Source organism: Corella eumyota, chromosome 3, assembly GCF_963082875.1.
Source record: "Corella eumyota chromosome 3, kaCorEumy4.1, whole genome shotgun sequence".
In the NCBI taxonomy this organism is placed as follows: Eukaryota; Metazoa; Chordata; class Ascidiacea; order Phlebobranchia; family Corellidae; genus Corella; species Corella eumyota.
The window spans coordinates 4,612,270-4,637,643 of record NC_137492.1 but is presented as its reverse complement, the minus strand read 5'-3'; the positions used below and the strand labels follow the sequence as shown (position 1 = coordinate 4,637,643).

The 25,374-nt window shown below is 27.2% G+C and overlaps 4 protein-coding genes across 6 annotated transcripts; 1 reads left to right on the top strand and 3 right to left on the bottom strand.

Annotated features, from left to right (window-relative positions):
- Positions 1 to 589: 589 nt before the first annotated feature.
- LOC145746071 (WD repeat-containing protein 75-like) lies at positions 590 to 24,895 on the top strand. Its single transcript, XM_082564254.1, has 16 exons — positions 590 to 714; positions 933 to 1,062; positions 1,200 to 1,371; positions 1,724 to 1,928; positions 2,079 to 2,180; positions 2,392 to 2,630; positions 2,769 to 2,837; positions 3,062 to 3,171; positions 3,356 to 3,452; positions 3,749 to 3,836; positions 4,161 to 4,297; positions 4,566 to 4,734; positions 4,968 to 5,149; positions 8,708 to 8,856; positions 24,386 to 24,556; positions 24,783 to 24,895. Exons 1-16 carry the CDS (start codon positions 626 to 628, stop codon positions 24,885 to 24,887), a joined length of 2,214 nt encoding a protein of 737 aa, XP_082420380.1. The 5' UTR covers positions 590 to 625; the 3' UTR covers positions 24,888 to 24,895.
- LOC145746073 (coadhesin-like) lies at positions 4,738 to 8,178 on the bottom strand. 3 transcript variants are annotated; one of them, XM_082564256.1, is made up of 6 exons: positions 7,822 to 8,178; positions 7,477 to 7,647; positions 6,912 to 7,121; positions 6,227 to 6,335; positions 5,255 to 5,972; positions 4,738 to 5,127 (listed from the first exon to the last, which is right to left on the bottom strand). In XM_082564256.1, exons 1-5 carry the CDS (start codon positions 7,918 to 7,920, stop codon positions 5,404 to 5,406), a joined length of 1,158 nt encoding a protein of 385 aa, XP_082420382.1. In that variant the 5' UTR covers positions 7,921 to 8,178; the 3' UTR covers positions 4,738 to 5,127; positions 5,255 to 5,403. The 3 variants fall into 3 exon arrangements, with proteins under 3 accessions (XP_082420382.1, XP_082420383.1, XP_082420381.1); XM_082564257.1 differs by having other exon boundaries at positions 4,738 to 5,089; XM_082564255.1 differs by having other exon boundaries at positions 4,738 to 5,080.
- LOC145744887 (uncharacterized) lies at positions 8,649 to 16,386 on the bottom strand. Its single transcript, XM_082562854.1, has 6 exons — positions 14,613 to 16,386; positions 13,430 to 13,484; positions 12,448 to 13,279; positions 11,536 to 12,366; positions 10,915 to 10,945; positions 8,649 to 10,845 (listed from the first exon to the last, which is right to left on the bottom strand). The coding sequence occupies exons 1-6, from the start codon at positions 16,328 to 16,330 to the stop codon at positions 9,150 to 9,152; spliced, it is 5,163 nt and encodes a 1,720-aa protein (XP_082418980.1). The 5' UTR covers positions 16,331 to 16,386; the 3' UTR covers positions 8,649 to 9,149.
- On the bottom strand, positions 19,441 to 20,559 carry LOC145744884 (kelch-like protein 24). Its single transcript, XM_082562850.1, has 2 exons — positions 19,898 to 20,559; positions 19,441 to 19,546 (listed from the first exon to the last, which is right to left on the bottom strand). Exons 1-2 carry the CDS (start codon positions 20,557 to 20,559, stop codon positions 19,441 to 19,443), a joined length of 768 nt encoding a protein of 255 aa, XP_082418976.1.
- Positions 24,896 to 25,374: the final 479 nt, after the last annotated feature.

Here is a 25,374-nt window from a genome sequence, read left to right as displayed (position 1 = left end):
CAAAAAAACTTAACATTTATTTCAATGCATTTTAAATCACTGTGCTTCTTCTATTTATGTTCAAATGCTAACTGCTTTTTTTATTTTTATTTTAATGCTTTATTATAATTTATGTTTTGGTTCTAATTGTATTTTTTTGTGCAATATATTATTTGGAAAAATAAAGAACATTATTTGCTGTCTGGATTTTATGAATTTATATCTAAATTTGCAAGTTAACGGCGGCTATTGATTTTGTTTATTTAAAATGTGTTAAAAATGTAAATGGTAATAGTATAGCTAAATAAATTAAATAATTTACTAAAATTTTTTGGCAACATCGTAGATAAGTAACGAGGTCACGTGACTACACAAAACCACGTGTGTGTTTCATACAAGAATTAAATAAACAAGTAGAAAGCTAGTACAATTTAACAGCATAAAGTTTATATTTGTTATATAATATTATAAGTTTGTAAACACTTTACTTACTTAAAATGTGCTATGATTATTTAACTTAATTTTTAAATGGTTTAATGTTTAGACAGTATTTTATTAATGCGTTTTTTTTCTTTTTGTATTTAAAATATACTTTTTGACATTTTTTAAAGATCAATTTGTTTAAATTTTAACTAAATCAAAAAAAATGAATGACAATGATGAAAAATATTCTTTAATAGAAACTGGTGGATCAAGTATTGTAAAATACAAAACCTTATACTCAAAAGATTCAAAGTAATTTTTTTGTTTTTTTTTAAAGTCAGATATAGTTGCAAATAAAATATGTTTTAATCTTACCTTTAAAACCTAAGTTAAGTGTTACAATTTTCCTTTTATAAAATTTAAAAGTTTCAAAACTGGTTTGTTGTATAACAATAAAAAATTAAGAGTTTTTTGTAAAGCAATGTATTTTTCTGATATAAAATATTGGTTTTTATATTTTAAATTTTTAGGTATCTTTTATGCCCATGTGGAAATGTGGTCAAAGTCTTAGTCGTACAAACAGGGGAATGTATTCAAAAACTAATCGGACACAAAAATGAAGTTACAGGAGTTTGTCACCACCCTAAAATTAAATTACAGGTTTGTAAAATTGATTAAAAACTTTTAGACGCCTAATTTTAATTCTTTTTTGTTTTCAGATGTTTTTAAATTTTCAATTAAAAATTTTAATTGAAAATTTCTGGATCTCTTATTTTTCTTTTTTTTTTCTTTTTTAGATATTTTCAATTTCCCTGGATAGCTCTGTAAAATTGTGGGACTATGAAGATGGAATTGAACTAGCTAATTTTGACTTCGATTTTCCACTTTATGGAATCTTTTCAAACTTTCAAAGTCCTGGGGATAATCTGATATTTTTTGTTCAAAAAACTTCAAAAAAAGTTTTCAAAGGTATGCAATAGTATATTCACGTAAAAAATATGTTAAAATAATCTTTGGCTAAGCATAAGCTGTTATTCAATGTTTTATGTTTATTGTCGATGTAGAAAGTTCAACTTTGCAGTTTATATATAGGATAACCATTGTTACCCAAGGCCTTTCAAAAATTGCCTGTGTCAGTTTACTATTACTATGTTACTCAAGTGACATGAAAGCAGTGAGAATCAAACTCAGACATGGAAGCAGTAGGAATTGAACTCAGAATAACAAGTAGTAAAGCTAAATACATTGTGTGTATCAAAGTAGTAATATAGTTTTTTAGGTAAAACTGAAATATTTTATTACAATTTAATACACATTACAGACATGGAGGTATGCTCTTTTAACTTTGAACAAAAAACTTCTGAAAAACCAGGAAAAACTGATTTTGATGTGGTAACCAAATTTCAAAGCCCTTATCACCAAATCGAGAAAGTGATTTCTTTTTCTAAAAGTTTTTTTGCGATTCAGCATTCCAGAAGCTTCACAGTTTATTACAAAGACAAAAATGATTTGTTTAAAAAAATAAGGTAAAGTTGTTAGATTTTTTGCAAGTGTTTTAATATATTAATGTTACAATAACTTACACCCTTAATTATTACATAAAATCTCATTGCTTAACCTCACATTTTTTTCTGAAGGTTTTGTAAATTTAAAAATTTAATTTTTGCTTTTTTTAGATATGAATTAAAAGAGGAAGATGAGGACATCGTGTGTTTGGTTTGTCACCCAACAGAAAATAGAATTGTAACAGGCCACATGTCTGGAAAAATTTGTTTCTGGTAATTTTAGTTTTTGTTAATTTAGCATTTTAATTATTTAATACCTTTTTTATGACAATGTCTTTGTGTATCCTTTAAAACCAAATTTATTAATGTAATAAGATTATAAAATGCTGTTTAATTTTTTAGTAATACTAAATTAGTTATGAAATTTTTGAAACTAATTTTTTTAATTTTTGGGAGTTAAATTTTACAAATTTTATTTTTTTAGGTTTGAAATTTTTGACCCAAAAAACATTGTCGCTGATACTCAACACTGGCATGCAAGCAAAGTTCATACTCTTTGCTTTACCCCTGGGGGTCACAGTTTGTTGTCAGGGGGTTGCGAAGGGGTGTTGGTACAATGGAAAGATAATCAACGTCATTTCTTGCCACGATTGGGGGCTCCGATTGATTGGATAAGTGTGGCAAATGACAATAGTTATTATTCAACATCTCATGTTGATAATAGTAAGATTTTAGATTAAATGTAAAATGTTTAGTAAATTTTTACTATTGATGTTTCTATTTTTTATTACTTTATATATTTTTGTATCCCATACTGTATGTATATAGCCTATCAATAAAATTTTTATTATTTTCGTTTAGGTATTTTGGTAATAACAAATTACTTTACTGTTTTGCAATCTTTTGAGGGTTTTGCTTCATCAACAGACAGTAAGATTAAAAAAACATTTTATTTTTGTAAAACAATTTTAACTGCAATTGGTATACAAAGTTTATTACATAAACAATTTTTTGCTAACCACTTTTTAAAGTTAAATAGTTTTATTGTTTTTTATAAAATAAATTAAATAAGAAAAATTGTGTGTATATATAAGTCTTAAAAATTAAAAAAAGCAATTTTTCACTTATTAATTTTTTTTTACGTATTAATTTAGGTTTACCTTGTGGTTTTAAGTATGATCACATGACTGGAGCTTGTGTTACTAATGGAAAACTGGGTCATTTACTTTTTTATTTACCACAATCAGACACACAACTATATAATGTAGGTTTATTTTTTATATTTTTGTCTAATAAAATACGGAGATTTCGTAATGAAAATTATAAAAAAATATAATTTTTAAACTTAAATTGAAAAAATTGTAAATTTCAATCTGCAGTTAGTTCTTTTAAATTTTTTTGTAGCTATGTATATTCTTTTTTTGTTTTTTAATAGAATAATATTTTAGTTAGATGTAGTTGAGAAAAATTATGTTTATCCAATGAACCCAAAAAGTTCGAAAACAACAATTACTGCAGTTGCCTTCAGCAAATCTAAAAAATTGGGTAAAAAATAGTTGTTTTAAATTTTACACCTTTGGGTAAATAATACATTGTCATTTTTTATTTTGCCATAATAACTAAGGTAATAAAAAAAATACATAACACTAGTCTATGTTTACAGTCCGTATGTTAATTTTTATAAAATGGTCGCTGCTCTAAATTAATCAATTCAAGATAATGTATTTTGAATGATGGTTTTATTTATTCTGTAGCTCTATAAACTGTACATGCCTATTTATATATATATTGTCTATCAAGCTTTAATATATAAAGATATTGTTACTTTAATATTTTTTTAGATTACTTTATGGCAACTATGGAAAGGGATTCGGTTTGCATCTGGGACCAAAAACTTAAGTTTTGGAAATTTGATGAAACTGAAAAAGGGTAAGTGGAATATTTTGTGTTTAAATTACTTAATTCATTTTATCTGATTACTGCTTTATTCTTAACAAAGATACCTTTTTTGTTTAATTCAACTTTTTTGTTTTCTTACAATACAATTACATTACAAATAAAATTAATTAATATGTTTTATTGTAATCCAGCTTTGCCAACCATAAATACATTTAGATTTTTTTTTTTTAAACTTAAAGAAAAACAAAACTTGTATAGGCTATAAAGTTTAATTTGGCTATATTTTTTGCTAAAAAAAGAGATCAAAAATAAATATTTTGGAAAAAAATGCCAGTAATATTAATGTTTTTAAAGTTGGAGTTTGAACACAGTTGTGGTGTCTCCACATAAAACAAGCAAGGTGACTTCATTAAATTTTCATCCAACAGAAAATTATTTTGTTTCCACTGATGCGGATGGGTTTGCTAAAACTTGGAGCCAAAGCGAAAATGGTAGAAATAAATTTTTTTTTTGTGGTGCTTTGTGTCTCTAGGTGGTTTTTTATAGTTTTTGCATAAGTTAAAAGATGATATTTCAATAAAAATGGTTTGTTTAAAATATTAAAAAACAGGGGTAAATGTAAATTTAAAACAAACTTAGTTGTTGTAGGTTTTTAGTATTTTTGCCATTTTTAAAATTGTTTATAAATCTTTTACTCAATTTTATATTTTTTGCCAAAAAAAAAATTAATTTATAAAAAAAAATTATTAAATTTTTTAGGTTGGGAATCGGAAAGTGTTTTAACTTATAAAAATGAACCCTGTTTTGATTCTTCATTCTCTCAAGACGGCTCTTTACTGGCACTAGTGTTTGGTCATGTGATCACTTTGTGTGACCCATTGTTATCTGATAACCTGACTATTTTTGCTTCCTGCCAATCCCAAATCAAGTAAAAATTCTTGTTTTATTTATTTTTAATTCACCAAAAAAATTTAAAACAAAAGTTAAAATGCACACATAAAAGATAGACCGCTTATTAATAGTAAAAACTGATAAGATGTGTATAATTAACAACAGCAACAAAAACTAATTTTTACAATATTAAGTTAAATTGTAAATTAAATAAATAAATATAAAAATAACAGAAAAACTGTATAAAGTAAATATAAAAAAATAATTTAGGTCTGTTAAATTTGGAAATTTTGAATGTTGTCATAATTTGGTGATTTTGACGACGGAAAGTTTAGAATCTTGGGACATCATTTCTGGAGACCTTCTTTGGTTGATACCTGTAACTAATGGTTCTTTTATTAAAAGTGATGCATTTTCGAGTAATATGGCTCTGTTTGAAGGCAAAAAAGCAGGTATTAAAAAAAATAAAATAATATTCATTTAATTTTATAATGGTGTTTCAGGCAATTTTTCAAAAAAAAAATGTTTTTTTAACTAAATTTTAGTTAGTTACTTACCAAAAGCAAATTTCCATTGTTAAATTTAATTCCGATTGTATATAAAGGTGTTCTTTGATATTTTGATTGGCAAAGTTAATTTCATAAAAGGTAGTGTTAAATATTTGCAACAGATTATTAATAATTTAAAAAAAAATATTACTATTTTCTTAAACTTTATATTTTGGCATCATCTTTTCACTGGCAGGATCAAATGTTTGTAAATTTAACGTCTCTCTTGGTTGAATGTTGAATTCGCCCAAATAACTGTCTCTAATTCGATTGTTATTAGCTGGTTGAACCATAATAACTTGCTGATTTTTTCGTAAAAATTTGTCACGACAGCAGACCAATGAAAGTATAATTATGATCAGAAAAAGTATGATAACAACAGCAACTACTATTATGATGATTTTGTCGTTTATTCGATTTTTACGGTTAACAATATGGGATTGAAGAGTGGTTGTAACATTTAAATATGTTTTTCCTGATAAGGCTTTATTTGAGGTTGTACTTGTTATTTTGGTTGTTGTTGCTGTTGTAGTTGTCATTATTGTTGTAGTTGTCGTTGTTGTGGGTAGTTCTTTCTGTACTTCACCACAAGTTATGTTGTTATCATTACAATCTTGGGATTGGGTAATATTCTTAACCTGTTCACAATTTAAAGTACAGTTTCTGTGTTGACTTTTAAGTCCTTGATCATCACATTTACAGTTACTCCATGGACCCCATACAGCCTCTGGTGGTAAATCAATGATGTAACAATTTTAATATTAACACTAAATATCAAATTATATATCATGTATTATATATGTATGTTTATAATATTAATTTTATAGGCCTATTTAAACTATTGAATTTTTAAACTTGTTTCTTTTTGCATTGTTTTATTATTTTGCTTGTAGGTGATTTGGGTGCTACAGTTCTTATCGATAGCTTCTATATTTCTATATCTTTAAAGTACATTTTGTTTTGTTAGAAGTTTTTGTTTACCTTTTTGACAAGGAGTGTTGCATGAAGGATATTGTTGTTCTTCTAATATGTCGGTATTAGCACAGTCTTGACTTGTTTTACCATTTAGTTCACAAATACGTTTTCTTCTCTATAATATAAAAAATGATTACATTAAGAACAGTGTAGATTTAAAGTTTACTTATTTAAGCTGGGTATAAGGAATTGGTTATAAAATAGGTACTTCTGGGATTTTTGTTTGTTGAAATGTTATTTTGGGTTTGTGCTTCGTGTAACTTGTATACCTATATATAAATTATAAATTTTTTTTCTGCAGAGCATGGCTTACGATGAATTAGTTAATTTGTTAAATATAGCAACATTTTGATTTCCAACAATGTGCCCTAAATAACTTTAACTTTATGATTTAATTTTATTTTAAACATTGTAGACTAAAATATTTCTTCTTGGGTTCACCTGTCTAGCTTTAAGTCATTACATCGGTGTTTTTGGTCGTTAAAAATTAGATTAAATTTTACGGTAGCAGGTGAGGTTAACCCTTTTGTAATGTTGATTATCTTATTGTACTGCGTATTTATCAAAGCGCACATTTTTTTAATAACATTTCATAACTTAATGCATCTCTATATTGTTTATTTATAATCTTTGCCCATCAGACATCAAATGCTGGGAAACTTTAACAAAATATTAATATTTTTAAATTTACCTGAAAACCAGAACCACAAGTTTTAGAGCATTTCGACTCAATTGACCACTCTGACCAAGTTCCGTTACAGATTTCATTCTGGTGACAAAACTTGCTTGAAATTTTATGGCAGTTAGGTTGTTGGATTGCGTTTGAACAGGTCTCTTCTTTTTTTATTATTGTGTCCGCACACCCACTTCCTATACAAGCTGACCAATCCAACATTGGTAGCTAAAACATATTTTTTTGTTATAGTAAACATCTATATTTAGTAGAGCTTAAAAAAGGTAAATTCGTATGTTTAATTTATAGGCCCACAAAATAAACACTACAATTTGTAAGGTGTTGTTAATTTATTGCGGCAAATAGATATTAGGTAACACCATATTTTACCATAGCATGTGCTTTCAACTAGTAAATTTTAGCTACAGAAAAGTTATAAACGCAAGATTTTTAAAATTACTAATAAACAATCATTTAAGTTGCTTTGCAAAATTTGTAAGTTTTTGCTGTTTATAAAATATCTTACCTTTTTTATAAAATTTAAAAATGCCAATAAGTTACATTTTGTTAAAAAAACACTTACCCATGCTACCCCTTCACATGATACACACCCTTTTGTCTCTTCTTTAAACGTAAGATCACCACAAGATATTTGAGGTTCTGTAGTCTGTGTACAAGTCCTATACCTCTCAGAACTACATTTTGTTTGATCTTTGCATATCTTCCATTCAAGCCAACTTGATTGGCTAGAATCCTAAAAAAAAGTTTAGCTAGATTATCTTATGTTAAAATCACTGTTTATTCAAGGTTTACTGTATTATAATAATCATATTATCCTATTGATATAATAATATATTTTTTGTAAGAATAAAATGTGTTGGCCTACCCTAGAATTGTAAGAAACAATTTTTTATTTAAATATTCTTACGTTTATTTCTGCTGGTGCTTCTGTTACATTCTGTGTAAAAACATCTTTGAAAAGCAACAGAAAATAAAATAAGCTTAATATTTTTACTACTTTAGACATTATGTTACTATGCTGGTCTTCTGAATATCTCCTGTTGTCATAATTGTCACTCAGTAGTTGTTTTGTGATGTCATAATAGGAAACAGGTACTTCCTGTTTAGTGATTACAACATTAGTATCAGTGACGCATAGGTAGAGAAACTTTCCTTTTAATTCTTTTAACAGTAAGTAACCTATGTAAACAATGGACCTTTTTTTAACTTAATAATATAAACGTGATTCTTGCTAAACGTCATATATGTAAACGTTGGTTATTTCACCATTTGTTACCCAATTAAGGTGGTAATTTATATATAAAAAGATGGAAAAATTTATTTTTTAAATGTAAGCCATTGTTAAACTATTACCTCACATATAAACTGACATGTCTTCATTGTAGTTTGTATATTGTCTTATTTACAAAAAGATTGCCAATTTTTTTTAAACAATAAAATTATGCTTTTTTGTGCATGACATAAATCATTATATTACTTTAAAGGCTTTGTTTTAAAATTACATGTAAAAGTTTTAAATTATTAAGATGATAAATTATTTTTTATTGCTTTTTACAGTTGTACAAAAACTACTGCACATTGATAATTAATAATTTTTTTTATTTTTTGTTAAACATTGATCTTTTCATAATTATGTTAATTTTTAGGTGACTTAACATATTAATTTTTTTACTTACAGTTAGTTTTTAATGTACAAAAAATTCCAGTAGTTTCAAAAATTTTCTGTAAGATATCATACTATTGTGTTCCTAATATGGGATTTAAAATAATTTTAATCTTTTGTATTGTTTTAGACCATCTTTATATATTTCAACCAAATAAAAAGCTGCCAACATTTTCGTACCAACTACCAATAGCACCAATAAGTGCTGAGTTTATACCAAGTGAATCTGGTTCAAAATGGTCAAACCAATCAGAACTATACATCGTTTCAAGCAAAATGGTAAAAATTTCAATTTTTTTTATGAACTTGATAAATTATATATATACATAGAAAGTTTTATTAAGATATTTCAAAATTTTACTTAGAATAATATAATAGATTTTTCTCAGAAAAAATGATATAAAATTTTTGTCAGACTGATATAAAAACACCCACCTCTAAATTTAAACAAATCTAAGTTTAAAATACATAACACACTAATATGCGCAGAAAAATATTAGAAATGGACCATTTTTTTAACGATTTAGTGGACCATTTTTTAACAAATAAGTCGGCCATTTTTTAAACAGTGTTTAATCTTGCTCTTCGTCTGTAAAATGATCAAGTATTCCATAAGTATATGGAATAATCTGTAAAAATTCTGATGAATCATTGTTAGAAATTGGGTATTGCCTCCAAACATTATTAACAGTAGAAAAACTCCATAAATTTTGATCATCTTTAGTTCTAATGTAAATCATATCCCCATAACCAAGAACTGATGAAATTGGATTAAAAAACACAGAGTTTGTTGTTGTCCATGTCTGGTTTTCATTTTCAACATTAAAGTATTCAATGTTTGTAACTAATTGGTTTTCGTAATTGTGTCCACCGAAAGCATAAATTGTTTTATCTACTACAGCAAGAGAAAAATCATATCTGGCAAAGTTCATTGAAGGCAACTTGGTTCTTTCGTTTTTGTCTAAGTTGTATTTGTAAACTTCATTTTTAAAATTGAAAACTTGTTTCCCTCCACAAATATATACATTTTGATCAACTATTGCTACAGCTGACTTTTCAGATACATTGCCTATGCTGAAGATTGCGACTTTTTTCCATTGTTTTGATAACTTGTAAAATGTTTTACAATTATTCACATTTAACAAATACAACTCATTTTTATACATGAATACAAATATTTTACCTTTTAAATCTGGTAATTGTGGAAGATCTTTTATTCCTGCCATGCTTAGTTGAATAACTCTATTCTTGTTTACTCCACAAAATGTTGGAAATCCATTTTTAATTACAAGAGAACTGTGACTTAACTCTTCGCTGTTATCCCAAATATTGACAGAGCTTAAAAAGATTTCTTTGTTTTTTGAAATGTCATACAAGGAAATTTGTTTTTTTGTTACAATAACAAATGCCCTTATTTCTTTTCTTGGTTTGCATTTCCAAGGTTTCTCAGGCAAATAATGATGTTGTAAAGCAGTAGAAATCAAATTCATACATGTTGAATTTTGTTGAAGTTTTGTTTCTTGCATAATTTTTAATAGATATTTTTGTGTAATATACTTAAGTCGTAAATGTTGAAAAAGCTCTGCAATATACTCAACTCTAGAGTTATTTGAATTTATCCATGTCATCATTGCAGTGTAGGCTGCCATTTCTGACATTATAGTTAAATTATCAGACTTAAGAAGTTTTAAAATGCCTTCAACACCAATAATAAAAAAATCAGCATTTTTTGGAATAAGATCAAAACTTTTTAGAATAATTTCATCACATTTATTAACTATGAAATCTATAGAATACTGTGCTCCTAATTTTCTTACGTATAAGCAGTTGTCTAATGATATAAAATTACTAACTGGTGCAGTCAGATGTTCTATTTGCATAAGAGAAGATGCATGAATAATATTGTGGACGCTCTCTTTCGATAAAGAAATTTGACCAGTGTAGATAAAATCAAGAACATTTTGAAAAGTGTTGGAAGTTATTTCTTTCAGTTCTACTTTTTTTTCATATTTTTCTTTCATATTTGTTCTAAACATTGTTTTAAAAAACTCACTGCTTGCTGATAACAGGTTCTTATGAGCATAAAATTCCTGGTTTTCAACGGCAATAACAACATCACATGATTCTTTATTTCTACTTTCGTTCAGTTTTTCTAAAATCACACTGCTATCCACTTTAAAAGGCTGTAGTAAAGGTGTTAAAGCGGAGTTTTGTTCCTCTTCTTTTAATTTTTTTTCTGGTGGTTGCTCTTCAGAAGTTGCCATTATTCTATAAGTTAAAATTTACAATGTTACATTTTAAAATCAGTCCTCTTTTTTTGAAGTTTTAACTGTTTACTTGTCTGTTACCAAGTTACATGTAACTGATACTCCTCAGTACAGTTTTTTGTCACACAGTCTTTTGTTTATGCATTTTTATTTAAAGACTTTTATAAGCTTAGGTACAACGTTGAGTTTTTTGTATGATAATTAACAACAATTTATATAACGGTTTGTCTAGGTTCCAAACTTAGTTTGTTTGTTATGTTTTGACTTAAAAGTATATATAAAACACACAAGGCAATTTTTGTTGGTTTTATTCACTAAGTAAAAATATAATTTTTTGTTAACCTAATCTACAAAATGACACAGCTAAATTCATGCAAAAGTCTGTTTAAAATATATAACACACTAATAATATGCACAAAAATGCTTTTCTTGGATATTAAATAATAAAAAATGTAAAATTTTGCACTTCTTTTAAAACAGTTCCGTTTTAAATCTTTACAATTGTGTTAAAACGCTTTTATATTTTAGAAAAAGATGTAAATATACTTTAAAAACACATTCATATAATGTTTAATCAATTAAACTTTTTGTGACCATAATACTTTTTGAGCTTTATTCTTAATTTAACAATTTACAAAAAGTAAAAAGATTTTTTGTAGTGACAAATGTTGATTTATAATTTGATTTTAACCTTCGTCTGTAAAATGATCAAGTATCCCATAAGTATATGGAATAATCTGTGAAAATACTGATGAATCATTGTTAGAAATTGGATATGCCTTCCAAACATTATCAACAGTAGAAAAACTCCATAAATTTTGATCATCTTTAGATTTAACATAAATTTCATCTCCATAACCAAGAACTGACGAGATCGGTTTCCAAAATCCAAAGTTTGTTGTTGTCCATATTTCATTTTGATTTTTAACATCAAGATATTCAATAGTTGTAACAAATTGATCCTTAGTGTCAAATCCTCCTAAAGCGTAAATTGTTTTATCGACTACTGCAAGTGAAAAATCATATCTTGCAAAGTTCATTGGTTTTAATTTGGTTTCTTTGTTTTCTTCCAAGTTGTATTTGTATACATCTCCTCCAACATAACCTTTTCTTTTTCCTCCACATATGTATGCATTCTCATCAACTAGTGCTACTGCTTGCATACATAAATTTGAACTATTTATTGTACCAACACATTTCCATTTGTTCAACAACAAATGGTAAACCTTTAAATGAAATATTATATATGACACTTCGTTTGAATACACTCCTGTGTATTCTCGTCTCCATTTAGTTTCTTCTTCAACATTAATGACATACAAATTATTATCAAAAACTAAGACATTTGCTTTAAGGGGTACATTCGGTAATTGTGGAAGGTCTTTCATTCCTGTCATGCTCATGTTAATAACTCTATTTTTATTAACCCCACAAAATATTGGAAACCCATTTTGAATTACAAGAGAACTGTTTTTTAACTCTTCACTGTTATCCCAAATATTGACAGGGCTTGAATAAACCTCTTTGTTTTTTGTTATTTCAAACAAAGATAATTGTTTTTTTGTTACAATAACAACTGCTTTTATTTTTTTTCTTGGTGTACGATTCCAAGGCTTGTCGGGCAAATAAAAATGCTGTAGAGCGTCAGAAATTAATGCCATACACATTGAATTTTGTTGAAGTTTTGGTTCCTGCATAATTTTTAATAGAAATTTTTGAGTAATGTATCTTAGTCTAATATGTTGAAAAAGCTGAGCTATATACTTATTTTGGGGGTTATTTGCATTTATCCATGACATCATTGCATTATAAGCTACTTTTTCCGATTTTATTTTTAAGTTTCTGGACTGGAGAAGCTTTAAAATTCCGTTAATGTTAGTATCAAAAAAATCAGTATTTTTTGGAATTGTGTCAAAATTTTCCAAAATAAATTGGTCACATTTATTAACTATAGCATCTATAGAATATTGTGTACCTAAATTTCTTATGTAAAAGCAGTTGTCTAATGATATAAACTTTATAATTGGGGTAGCCAGTTGTTCTATTTGCATGAGAGAAGAAGCATGAATAATATTGTGGACGCTCTCTTTTGATAATAAAATTTGACCAGTGTAGATAAATTCAATAACATTTTGAAAAATATCAGAAGTTATTTCTTTTAGTTCTACTTTTTTTTCATACTTTTCCTTCATATTTGTTCTAAACATTGTTTTAAAAAACTCACTGCTTGCAGATAATATGCACTTGTGAGCATAAAACTCCTGGTTTTCAACAGAAATAACAACATCGCATGATTCTTTGTTTCTACTTTCGTTCAGCTTAGTCCAAATCATACTGTTATTTACTTCAATAATTTGTGGCAAGTTAATATTTTCTTCCTCTTTCTGAACTCCTACATCAGGTTGTTGTTGTTTAAAGGTCTCCATTATTTTATACTAGGTGAAACTTACAATAAAACTTTTTAAACACAGTGCTTTGCATTTAAAGCCATGATTGTTTACCCAACTGTTACTAAGAAGTGTGTAACCTTGGTATATATACATTTCTTTGTTTACAATATTTTTATAAAGGCTTGTTTTTTAGACCTCTTTATAAGCTACACTACAGTGTTCAAATCTTTGTAAAATAAACGGCAGAAACCTATTGTAGTTTGTAATTCGTTGAAATTTTATATTCTTTGAATTCTTTTTAAAGTGAATATAGTGCATACAAAGCCATTTATTTTTATTAATTTTCTTCGTAAAGTAGTAATATATAATCTTCTAAATCAATCTACCAACTAAAGCATATAAATTTATACCTAAATAAGATGACAACTTAAAATTACAGTTATACCAAAAATCCCTTGCTTTTGAGGTTATTTTTTTCTACATCATTGTTACATAAATAAAAAGGCCCTATAACTGTGTAAACTACACTGTCTTTTAAAAAAAAAAAATTGGGCTTATATTTTGGAATTACTGATGAAAAAAATTTTTAAGAACAATACTAATTGAATTCACTATACATTTTTTTTTTATTTTTACCATAAAAGAATTTGATTTATATATTTACACAATATTTGCAAATCACTGATAGATATTCGAAATTCTTTACGAATTTTATTAACTGTGGTAAAGATTTCTAAACTTATAATAATTGTCATTTTAATTTATATCTTACACCCATTTACTCAAAACAAAAACTAAATTTGAAAAATATTCACAGTAATATGCAGTAAAAAAAAAATTTGAATAAAATTAAGTGTTTTTTTTAAGGAAGCTTGTTGCATAAACATAATAATAATAAATATTAAAAGGTAAACTATATCTTTTAAACATTTAATTTTAATTTCATACTTGCGATAAAGCAAAAATTCCCAAATAAAAGTAAAATTACTAGTAAAGCACATTTATTTAATTAACCAACGATAATTTTTTCTACAATATGTACACAAATCATTTTGACAATATATACACTTATAAACGATAAATTTTAACTGTAACTAACGTTTAGTATTTAAAATAATTTTTACAATGACTTTGTTTTTATATTCAAAAAATAATGTTATATAACTCTTTAAAAATTATTAATACAAACCATTGCAAAATGTTCAATATACTATACTGTCATAACAATATATATCTTAAAATTTATACCACATATAACAATATTGGGTTCCATTTTAAAATTAGTTTAGAGAAAGTTTAATTGCAATAAATATTTAATATTAAATTATTTGTTTTTTTGGTGACACATTAATTTGTTGTTTGTGTTAATTTTTTTTACTCCTTATCTGTAAAATGATCGAGTATTCCATAAGTATAAGGAATAATCTGGCAAATTTCTGTTGAATCATCATTAATAGAAATTGGATATTCCTTCCAACTATTATCAACCGTGGAAAAACTCCATAAATTTTGATCATCTTTAGTTTTAATGTAAATCTCTTTTTCATATCCAATAGCTAAAGAAATTGGTTTCCAAAAAACAAAGTTTGTCTTGGTCCAAATTGGGTTTTCATTTTCAACATTTAGGAATTCAATGTTAGTAACGGAAGTGCTGTCGGACCATTTTCCACCGAAAGCATAAATTGTTTTATCTACTACAGCAAGTGAAAATTCATATCTTGCAAAGTTCATGGATGACATTTTAGTTCCTTCATTTTCTTTTAAATTGTATTTGTATACAACCTCTGTAGCCTGATAACCATTTGTTCCTCCACATATGTAAACATTTTCTCCAACCAATACCACTGCTTGATTTGTTAAATTGAAGTATTTCATTTCTCCAACTTTATTCCATTTCTTTGACAAGTTGTGAACAATTAAATAATAAGTTGTATTTTCATAAACACTTCTATTACACTTTTCTTTTTTATTAAAAACATACAAATCATTATCATGCACTATCACAAATACTTTGTCAGTAAAGTCTGGTAATTGTGGAAGATCTTTTATTCCTGCCATGCTTAGTTGAATAACTCTATTCTTGTTTACTCCACAAAATGTTGGAAATCCATTTTGAATTACAAGAGAACTGTTACTTAACTCTTCACTGTTATTCCAAACATTGACAGAGCTTAAAAAGATTTCTTTGTTTTTTGAAATGTCAAACAAGGAAATTTGTTTTTCTGTTACAATCACAACTGCCTTAATTTCTTTTCTTGGTTTACAATTCCAAATCCTATCAGGCATATAATAATGTTGTAAAGCAGTAGAAATCAAATTCATACATGTTGAATTTTGTTGAAGCTTTGTTTCTTGCATAATTTTTAATAGATCTTTTTGTGTAATGTACTTAAGTCGTAAATGTTGAAAAAGCTCTGCAATATATTCAACTCTAAAGTTATTTGAATTTATCCATGTCATCATTGCGGTGTAGGCTGCCATTTCTGACATTATAGTTAAATTATCAGACTTAAGAAGTTTTGAAATGCCATCAACACCAATAATAAAAAAATCAGCATTTTTTGGAATAAGATCAAAACTTTTTAGAATAATTTCATCACATTTATTAACTATGAAATCTATAGAATACTGTGCTCCTAATTTTCTTATGTATAAGCAGTTGTCTAATGATATAAAATTACTAACTGGTGCAGTCAGATGTTCTATTTGCATAAGAGAAGATGCATGAATAATATTGTGGACGCTCTCTTTCGATAAAGAAATTTGACCAGTATAAATAAATTCAAGAACATTTTGAAAGGTGTTGGAAGTTATTTCTTTCAGTTCTACTTTTTTTTCATATTTTTCTTTCATATTTGTTCTAAACATTGTTTTAAAAAACTCACTACTTGCTGATAACAGGTTCTTATGAGCATAAAATTCCTGGTTTTTAACGGCAATAACAACATCACATGATTCTTTATTTCTACTTTCGTTCAGTTTTTCTAAAATCACACTGCTATCCACTTTAAAAGGCTGTAGTAAAGGTGTTAAAGCAGAGTTTTGTTCCTCTTCTTTTAATTTTTTTTCTGGTGGTTGCTCTTCAGAAGTTGCCATTATCTTATAAGTTAAAATTTACAATGTTACATTTTAAAATCAGTCATCTTTTTTTGAAGTTGTAACTGTTTACTTGTCTGTTACCAAGTTACATGTAACTGATACTCCTCAGTACATTTTTTTTGTCACACAGTCTTTTGTTTATGCATTTTTATTTAAAGACTTTTATAAGCTTAGGCACAACGTCAAGATTTTTGTATGATAATTAACAACAATTTATATAACGGTTTGTCTAGGTTCCAAATTTAGTTTGTTTGTTATGTTTTTATTTAAAGGTATATATAAAACACACAAGGCAATTTTTGTTGGTTTTATTCACTAAGTAAAAATATAATTTTTTGTCAACCTAATCTACAAAATGCCACAGCTAAATTCATGCAAAAGTCTGTTTAAAATATATAACACACTAATAATATGCACTAAAATGCTTTTCTTGGATATTGTATAATAAAAAATGTAAAATTTTGCCCTTCTTTTAAAACAGTTTTGTTTTAAATCTTTACAATTGTGTTAAAACGCTTTTATATTTTAGAAAAAGTTGTAAATATACTTTAAAAACACATTCATATAATGTTTAATCAATTAAACTTTTTGTGACCATAATACTTTTTGAGCTTCATTCTTAATTTAACAATTTACAAAAAGTAAAAAGATTTTTTGTAGTGACAAATGTTGATTTATAATTTGATTTTAACCTTCGTCTGTAAAATGATCAAGTATCCCATAAGAATATGGAATAATCTGTGAAAATTCTGATGAATCATTGTTAGAAATTGGATATGCCTTCCAAACATTTTCCAAAGTAGAAAAACTCCATAAATTTCCATCATCTTTAGTTTTAATGTAAATCTCGTCACCATAACCAAGAACCGATGAAATTGGTTTCCAAAATCCAAAATTTGTTGTTGTCCATACTTGGTTTTCATTTTCAACATCAAGACATTCAATAGTTGTAACAAACTGATTTTTAAAATCAAATCCACCTAATGCATAAATTGTTTTTTTACTACAGCAAGTGAAAAATCATATCTGGCAAAGTTCATTGTTTGCAATTTGGTTTCTTTGTTCTCTTTTAAGTTGTATTTGTATACAACTCCTTTAACATCATGTTCTCCTTTTCCTCCACAAATATATACATTTTCATCAAACAGTGTTACTGCTTGCATACATGCATTTAAACCATCTATTTTACCAACACATTTCCATTCTTTTAACAAATGGTAAACCTTTAAATGATAGGTTAGATATGACGTTTTTTCTATATAATTGTACATGTGCTTGTGTACCCAGTTAGTTATTTGGTTTACACAAATGACATACAAATCTTTATCATACATGTAACGTTCGAGTCTTTTATTTTTTCGTATCATATGCCGTATTATAATTTATAGTTTAATATTGCGAAAAGATACACATACAAAACGTTCACAAACTCGGCACCTGAATACTACCACCGTTTTGCCCGCTCTCAAACTTAAATCAATCCGGTGACGCCCTTATCAGCGGGTGCAGACCAATCATTAATTTAAAGGCAAATTAAGTGATAACGCTATTTGTTACATTCTTCCCTTCCCGATAAAGGAATGCTTTACAATATAACAAAAACATACACAGTAAACATAAAAGCGGTAAACATTAATAATAAATCAGAGGATACAGAACATTATACGTTTAAAGTTAATACTAATAAGATTTGCCAGGTAATTCATGAAATTTAATTAACCTGATGTCTCTAACTATGTGATAAGACATAAACTTGACAGATCGGATTAAATATGTTATATCGTTAATACGTTTAACTACTTTATATGGGCCGCAAGGCTTATCCCCAAATTGTCTTAGCCATACATTTTCTCCATTAAAAAAACATTTGTATGAGTTCACGATGTGATTGAAATTAATTTTTTCTTCTTCCACAGTAAAATTTTTTGCTCTTAACAATTTAAGCACGTCGGACCTACTAAAATACCAGTAGTACCTTCTGTGCAGATGTTTTAGCGCCATTTCAGGCGTGTGATAATTTTTAATGGTAAAGTCCAATGCAGATTGTTGAAGGGATCGTGGGACAATCAATTGATAAGTTTCAGATTGATTGTAGGGTGAAATCCATCTTCTATATAATATACCATCCTGCAGTGTAAGGCTGTCCCATTGTTGATAATAGGAATAAGCGGTTTTGCTCAATGAGCCATAGCAAAACGTATTTAAACTTGGTCGTTTTAAACCGGTATTCTTCCAATAAACAATGCTTTTTATATCTTTGTCCAGATTTTGTTCTTTACGAATTAAGCTTGGTGTCTGCAGGGGAATTTTTTGTGGCGTTGCAATTATTCTTCGTATGTGCACTATTTTCGGATTATTTTTTATTTCTGTTTCGATCATTTCTTTTTTTTCCTGGAGTTGTTATCTTTTTTGTCCTTTTTACCCGTAGGCCTATTGAAGTTTGGCAAAACGATTTTCTCTTCAGGGTGACTAACTTTCTTTGCAGTGTCTTCTTGAATTTTATTTTGGTTTGTTTCATTAACAATAGCATTTGATTTAATCAATTTTAAAACTTCTGTCCTTAAATCATTTATTGATAGTGACATTGTGGTCTTTAACAAAGAAATCTCTACTTCATTTTTATTTTTCACATTTTCTTGTTCATTTTTCCATTCCTTGAACAGCTGTAAATCTTCCTGTAATTTTTCAAACTGTTTCTTCATATTTTCAAAGGTATCCATCACTTTAACCATGACTTTAATTTCAATTTCCTTTTTAATTTCTTCTAAATCGTCATAGGTTACTAGATCGTCGCATCGGCTAATGCTTTCATTTCCATTATAGTATTCTTCAGGTGCGCCAATTTCATTTGAAGTTGCACAATACATTTTAATTTAATATTCTACACAATCTCGGCAGGACCTCCAATGTAACGTTCGAGTCTTTTCCTCTTTCGTACCATTAGCCGTATTATAATTTATAGTTTATTATAGCGAAAAGATATACATACAAAACGTTCACAAACTCGTCACCCGAATACTACCCCGTTTTTGCCTGCTCTCAAACTTAAATCAATCCGGTGACGCCCTTATCAGCGGGTGCAGACCAATCATTAATTTAAAGGCAAATTAAGTGATAACGCTATTTGTTACATACACTAACACATAGGCTTTATTGGTAAAATCTGGTAATTGTGGAAGGTCCTTCATTCCTGCCATGCTCAATTGTATAATTCTGTTTTTATTAACTCCACAAAATATTGGAAATCTGTTTTTAATTATAAGAGAACTGTGTTTTAACTCTTCGCTGTTATCCCAAATATTGACAGGGCTTGAATAAACCTCTTTGTTTTTTGTTATGTTAAACAAAGAAATTTGTTTTTTTGTTACAATAACAACTGCTTTTATTTTTTTTCTTGGTGTACAATTCCAAGGCTTGTCAGGCAAATAAAAATGCTGTAGTGCGTCAGAAATTAATGCCATACACATTGAATTTTGTTGAAGTTTTGGTTGTTGCATAATTTTTAATAGAAATTTTTGAGTAATGTATCTTAGTCTAATATGTTGAAAAAGCTGAGCTATATACTCATTTTGGTGGTTATTTGCATTTATCCATGACATCATTGCATTATAAGCTACTTTTTCCGATTTTATTTTTAAGTTTCTGGACTGGAGAAGCTTTAAAATTTCATTAATGTTAGTATCAAAAAAATCAGTATTTTTTGGAATTGTGTCAAAATTTTCCAAAATAAATTGGTCACATTTATTAACTATAGCATCTATAGAATATTGTGTACCTAAATTTTTTATGTAAAAGCAGTTGTCTAATGATATAAACTTTATAATTGGGGTAGCCAGTTGTTCTATTTGCAAAAGAGACGAAGCATGAATCACATTGTGAACCTTTTCTGTGGATAGAGAGATTTGACCAGTGTAGATAAATTCAATAACATTTTGAAAAATATCAGAAGTTATTTCTTTTAGTTCTACTTTTTTTTCATACTTTTCCTTCATATTTGTTCTAAACATTGTTTTAAAAAACTCACTGCTTGCAGATAATATGCACTTGTGAGCATAAAACTCCTGGTTTTCAACAGAAATAACAACATCGCATGATTCTTTGCTTCTACTTTTGTTCAGCTCAGTCCAAATCATACTGTTATTTACTTCAATAATTTGCGGGAAATTAATATTTTCTTTATCTTTCTGAACTCCTACATCAGGTTGTTGTTGTTTAAAGGTCTCCATTATTTTATTCAAAGTAAAACTCACAATAAAACATTTTAAACACAGTGCTTGGCATTTAAAGCTATGATTGTTTACCCAACTGTTACTAAGATATGTGTAACCTTGGTATATATACATTTCTTTGTTCACAATATTTTTATAAAGGCTTGTATTTTAGACCCCCTTGTTAGCTACACTACAGTGTTCAAATCTTTGTAAAATAAATGGCAGAAACCTATTGTAGTTTGTAATTCGTTGAAATTTTATATTCTTTGAATTCTTTGTAAAGTGAATATAGTGCATACAAAGCCATTTATTTTTATTAATTTTCTTCGTAAAGTAGTAATATATAGTCTTCTAAATCAATCTACCAACTAAAGCATATAAAGTTATACTTAAATAAGGTGACAATTTAGAACACAGTTATACTCAAAAATCCCTTGCTTTTGAGGTTTATTATTTTTCTACATCAATGTTACATAAATAAAAAGTGTAAGGCCCAATAACTGTGTTAAACTACCCTGTCTTTTTTAAAAAAAAATTTAGCCTATATTTAGGAATTACTGATGAAAAATTTTTTTAAGAACAATACTGATGAAATTCACAATACATTTATATATATTTTTACAACAAAAGAACTTAATTTATATATTTACAAAATACTGGCAAATTATTGATAGAAATTAGAAATTCTTAACAAATTTTATTAACTGTGGTAAAGATTTCTAAACTTAAATTAATTGTCATTTTAATGTATATCTTACACCCATTTACTTAAACAAAAACTAAATTTGAAAAATATTCACAGTAATATGCAGTAAAACAAAAATTTGAATTAAATTAATTGTTTTTTTTTTGAAGAAGCTTGTTACATAAACATAATAATAAATATCAATGAGTAAGCTATATCTTTTAAACATTTAATTTTAATTTAAGACTAGCAATAAAGAAAGTAATCCCAAATATATGTAAAATAACTAGTAAAGCACATGTATATACATTTAATCACTTAATAAACATTGACTTTTTTACAATATGTACACAAAGCATTTTGACAATATATACACTTATAAGCGATAAATTATAACTGTAATTAAAGTTTAGTACTTTTCAAAGTTATACAATAACTTCGTTGTTATATTTTTAATGTTACAAAGAAAAAATATTAAAAAATAACATGACCTTTATACAAAATAAGTCACAAACAGTAATCAAAACTTTTTAATCTACTTTGTATAATATTAATGATAAAATTGACAATATAAATATCATGTGTTTTTGTGACAATTTGACTTTATGTTTATAATAGTGGTAGTGACAAATATTGATAATTGTTGTGTGTGGTTTTATAAAAGTTTCTAAAAAAACATTCTAAATAATGTTATATAACTCTTTAAAAATTATTAATACAAACCATTGCAAAATGTTCAATATACTATACTGTCATAACAATATATATCTTAAAATTTATACCACATATGTTTTGATTTTATTTTAACTGGGAGGCATAGGTAACCTAACAATACTGGGTTCCATTTAAAAATTAGTTTAGAGAAAGTTTATTTGCAATAAATATTTAATATTAAATTATTTGTTTTTTTGGTGACACATTAATTTGTTGTTTGTGTTAATTTTTTTTACTCCTTATCTGTAAAATGATCGAGTATTCCATAAGTATAAGGAATAATCTGGCAAATTTCTGTTGAATCGTCATTAATAGAAATTGGATATTCCTTCCAACTATTATCAACCGTGGAAAAACTCCATAAATTTTGATCATCTTTAGTTTTAATGTAAATCTCTTTTTCATATCCAATAGCTAAAGAAATTGGTTTCCAAAATACAAAGTTTGTCTTGGTCCAAATTGGGTTTTCATTTTCAACATTTAGGAATTCAATGTTAGTAACGGAAGTGCTGTCGGACCTTTTTCCACCGAAAGCATAAATTGTTTTATCTACTACAGCAAGTGAAAATTCATATCTTGCAAAGTTCATGGATGACATACTGCTTCCTTCATTTTCTTTTAAATTGTATTTGTATACAACCTCTGTAGCCTGATAACCATTTGTTCCTCCACATATGTAAACATTTTCTCCAACCAATACCACTGCTTGATTTGTTTGATTAAAGTAATTCGTTTTTCCAACTTTATTCCATTCCTTCGACAAGTGGTGAACAATTAAATAATAAGTTGTAATTTCATGACGATTCCTATTTAGGTAAGTTGTTTTACCTCTTACTTTTTCAATAAAAACATACAAATCATTATTATACACTATCACAAATACTTTGTCAGTAAAGTCTGGTAATTGTGGAAGATCTTTTATTCCTGCCATGCTTAGTTGAATAACCCTGTTTCCATTAACCCCACAAAATGTTGGAAATCCATTTTGAATTACAAGAGAACTTTGATTTAACTCCTCACGGTTATTCCAAACATTGACAGGGCTTAAATAAACTTCTTTGTTTTTTGAAATGTCAAACAAAGATATTTGTTTTTCTGTTACAATCACAACTGCCTTAATTTCTTTTCTTGGTTTGCAATTCCAGGGCTTTTTAGGCAAATAATAATGTTGTAAAGCATTAGAAATCAAGTTCATACATGTTGAATTTTGTTGAAGTTTTGGTTCCTGCATAATTTTTAGTAGATCTTTTTGTGTAATGTATCTTAGTCGAATATGTTGAAAAAGGTCGGGAATATACTCAACTCTAGAGTTGTTCGCATTTATCCATGACATCATTGCATTGTAAGCTACCTTTTCTGACTTAATCTTTAAATTATCAGACTTAAGAAATTTTGAAATAACATTTACATCAGTATCACAAAAGTCAGCATTTTTCGAAATAAGATCAAAATTTTCCAGAATAATTTTATCACATTTGTTAGCTATTGGATCAATAACATATTGTGCACCTAGTTTTCTAATGTTTAAACAGTTGTCTTTTGATATAAACTTTATAACTGGGGTAGCCAGATGTTCTATTTGCATTAGTGAAGATGCATGAATAATATTGTGGACATTCTCTTTTGATAAATAGATTTGACCAGTGTAAATAAAATCAATAACATTTTGAAAAGTGTTGGAAGTTATTTCTTTCAGTTCTACTTTTTCTTCATATTTTTCTTTCATATTTGTCCTAAACATTGTTTTAAAAAACTCACTACTTGCTGATAATATGCATTTGTGAGCATAAAATTCCTGGTTTTCAACAGAAATAACAACATCACATGATTCTTTGTTTCTACTTTTGTTTAAGTTCTCCAAAATCACACTGCTATCGACTTTAAAAGGCTGTAGTAAAGGCGTGCAAACAGAGTTTTCTTCCTCATCCTTAAATTTTTTTTCCAGGGGTTGCTCTTCAGAAGTTTCCATTATTTTATGAGTCAACTTCTACAATGTAACTATTTACAATCATTCAAAGATGTAAAATCCCACTTTTATTCTTTTTTTAAGTCTGTGTAAAAGTTGTTAGTTCAGATTCTTTTTTTTTAATTTCATTCCCGGTAATAAAAAATTGTTAAAAATAAAGCAGATATAACATGAGTGGTGATATTTATTTGGCTACACAAAGTATCTAATATGAATATCTACACACCCACTTAGTATATTTAATGTATAAAAATATTTGTTTGCCAACTAATAAAATTTTGATTACTTAAGCTTTGTTTGTAACTACAACAGCAGTTTGATGTTTGTTCAAGTATTGTTTTTAAATCTTAATGTTGTATAATATTATTATTATCACATTTTACTTTATTCTTAGATCTATTATTGTTTTTCTTTCAATGTATAGTTATATTACACAAAATTTGTTAGGGAGGATTTACAATGTTTTTATTTTTTAGAGCGTGCACACATTTGCTTCTGGGGAAGACTTTAAAAAAAACGGATTGCATTTAAGAACGAATATTAAATCAAAACTTGATGCTCCCATTGTTGAATTGCTTTCAACTAAAACTAATTTAATCGAAAATAAACTTAATAACAAATCAAGCATTTCTGTTGGTGCAAATAAGGTAAATTGTGATAATTTTTGTTTAAAAAGTAAGCAAAGTATGTAATTTAAAAACAATACATCTTGTGAGCTAGTTTGTATATAAGGGCGTTTAACATTTAAATGTTAGAGAATTTTTAATTTATTTAACTTCAAAATAATAATAATTTTTAAAAAGGTTGTATTTTTTGTAAAGAATTTCGTTGTTTTCAAATTAAAAAACACCTAAAAATCACATTTTTATTTAGAATGCTCTTAATACTTTTGAGGTGACGCCATGTCACATGATGTCCTCAATGTCACAAATTTGTGATGATTTTTTAACAACTCTTCTCATGAATTCATCTGAGTAAACTTATTTTTTTAGGTAAAATTGTAAGCTTTACTTGATAAAATCTATAAAAGTGAATAAAATAGTTTATGATAATAGTTGTTCTATTTGAATTGTAAATCGAACATTTGCTTGATAAATTATTCGGTTAAATTGATTTGTATTTCATTTTTTTTGACAAATAAAATGCTTTTTCAAATAAATGGCCTTTTTTTTAGTGTATTGTTTTGTTTTTAAAGAATTGAGTTAGTAATCCTTTATTTTGTATATACCTTTATCCTTGGTGTAGAAAGGTTGATTGCGCAACCTAAACTTGGGTAACATTAGTTACCCCGACCCAGTCTCGAGTTACCTTTGCCAGTAGGGATATTATAGATTATAATTGCTTTGATAATTTTGCTGCTGAATAAGTGCTGCCTCAATAGGAGTTTATAGCGTCTTACTCAAGGGCACTTCGGCATGAAAGCAGTGGGAATCGAACCAAAGACCCTAAGTAGTGTAGAAAGAGT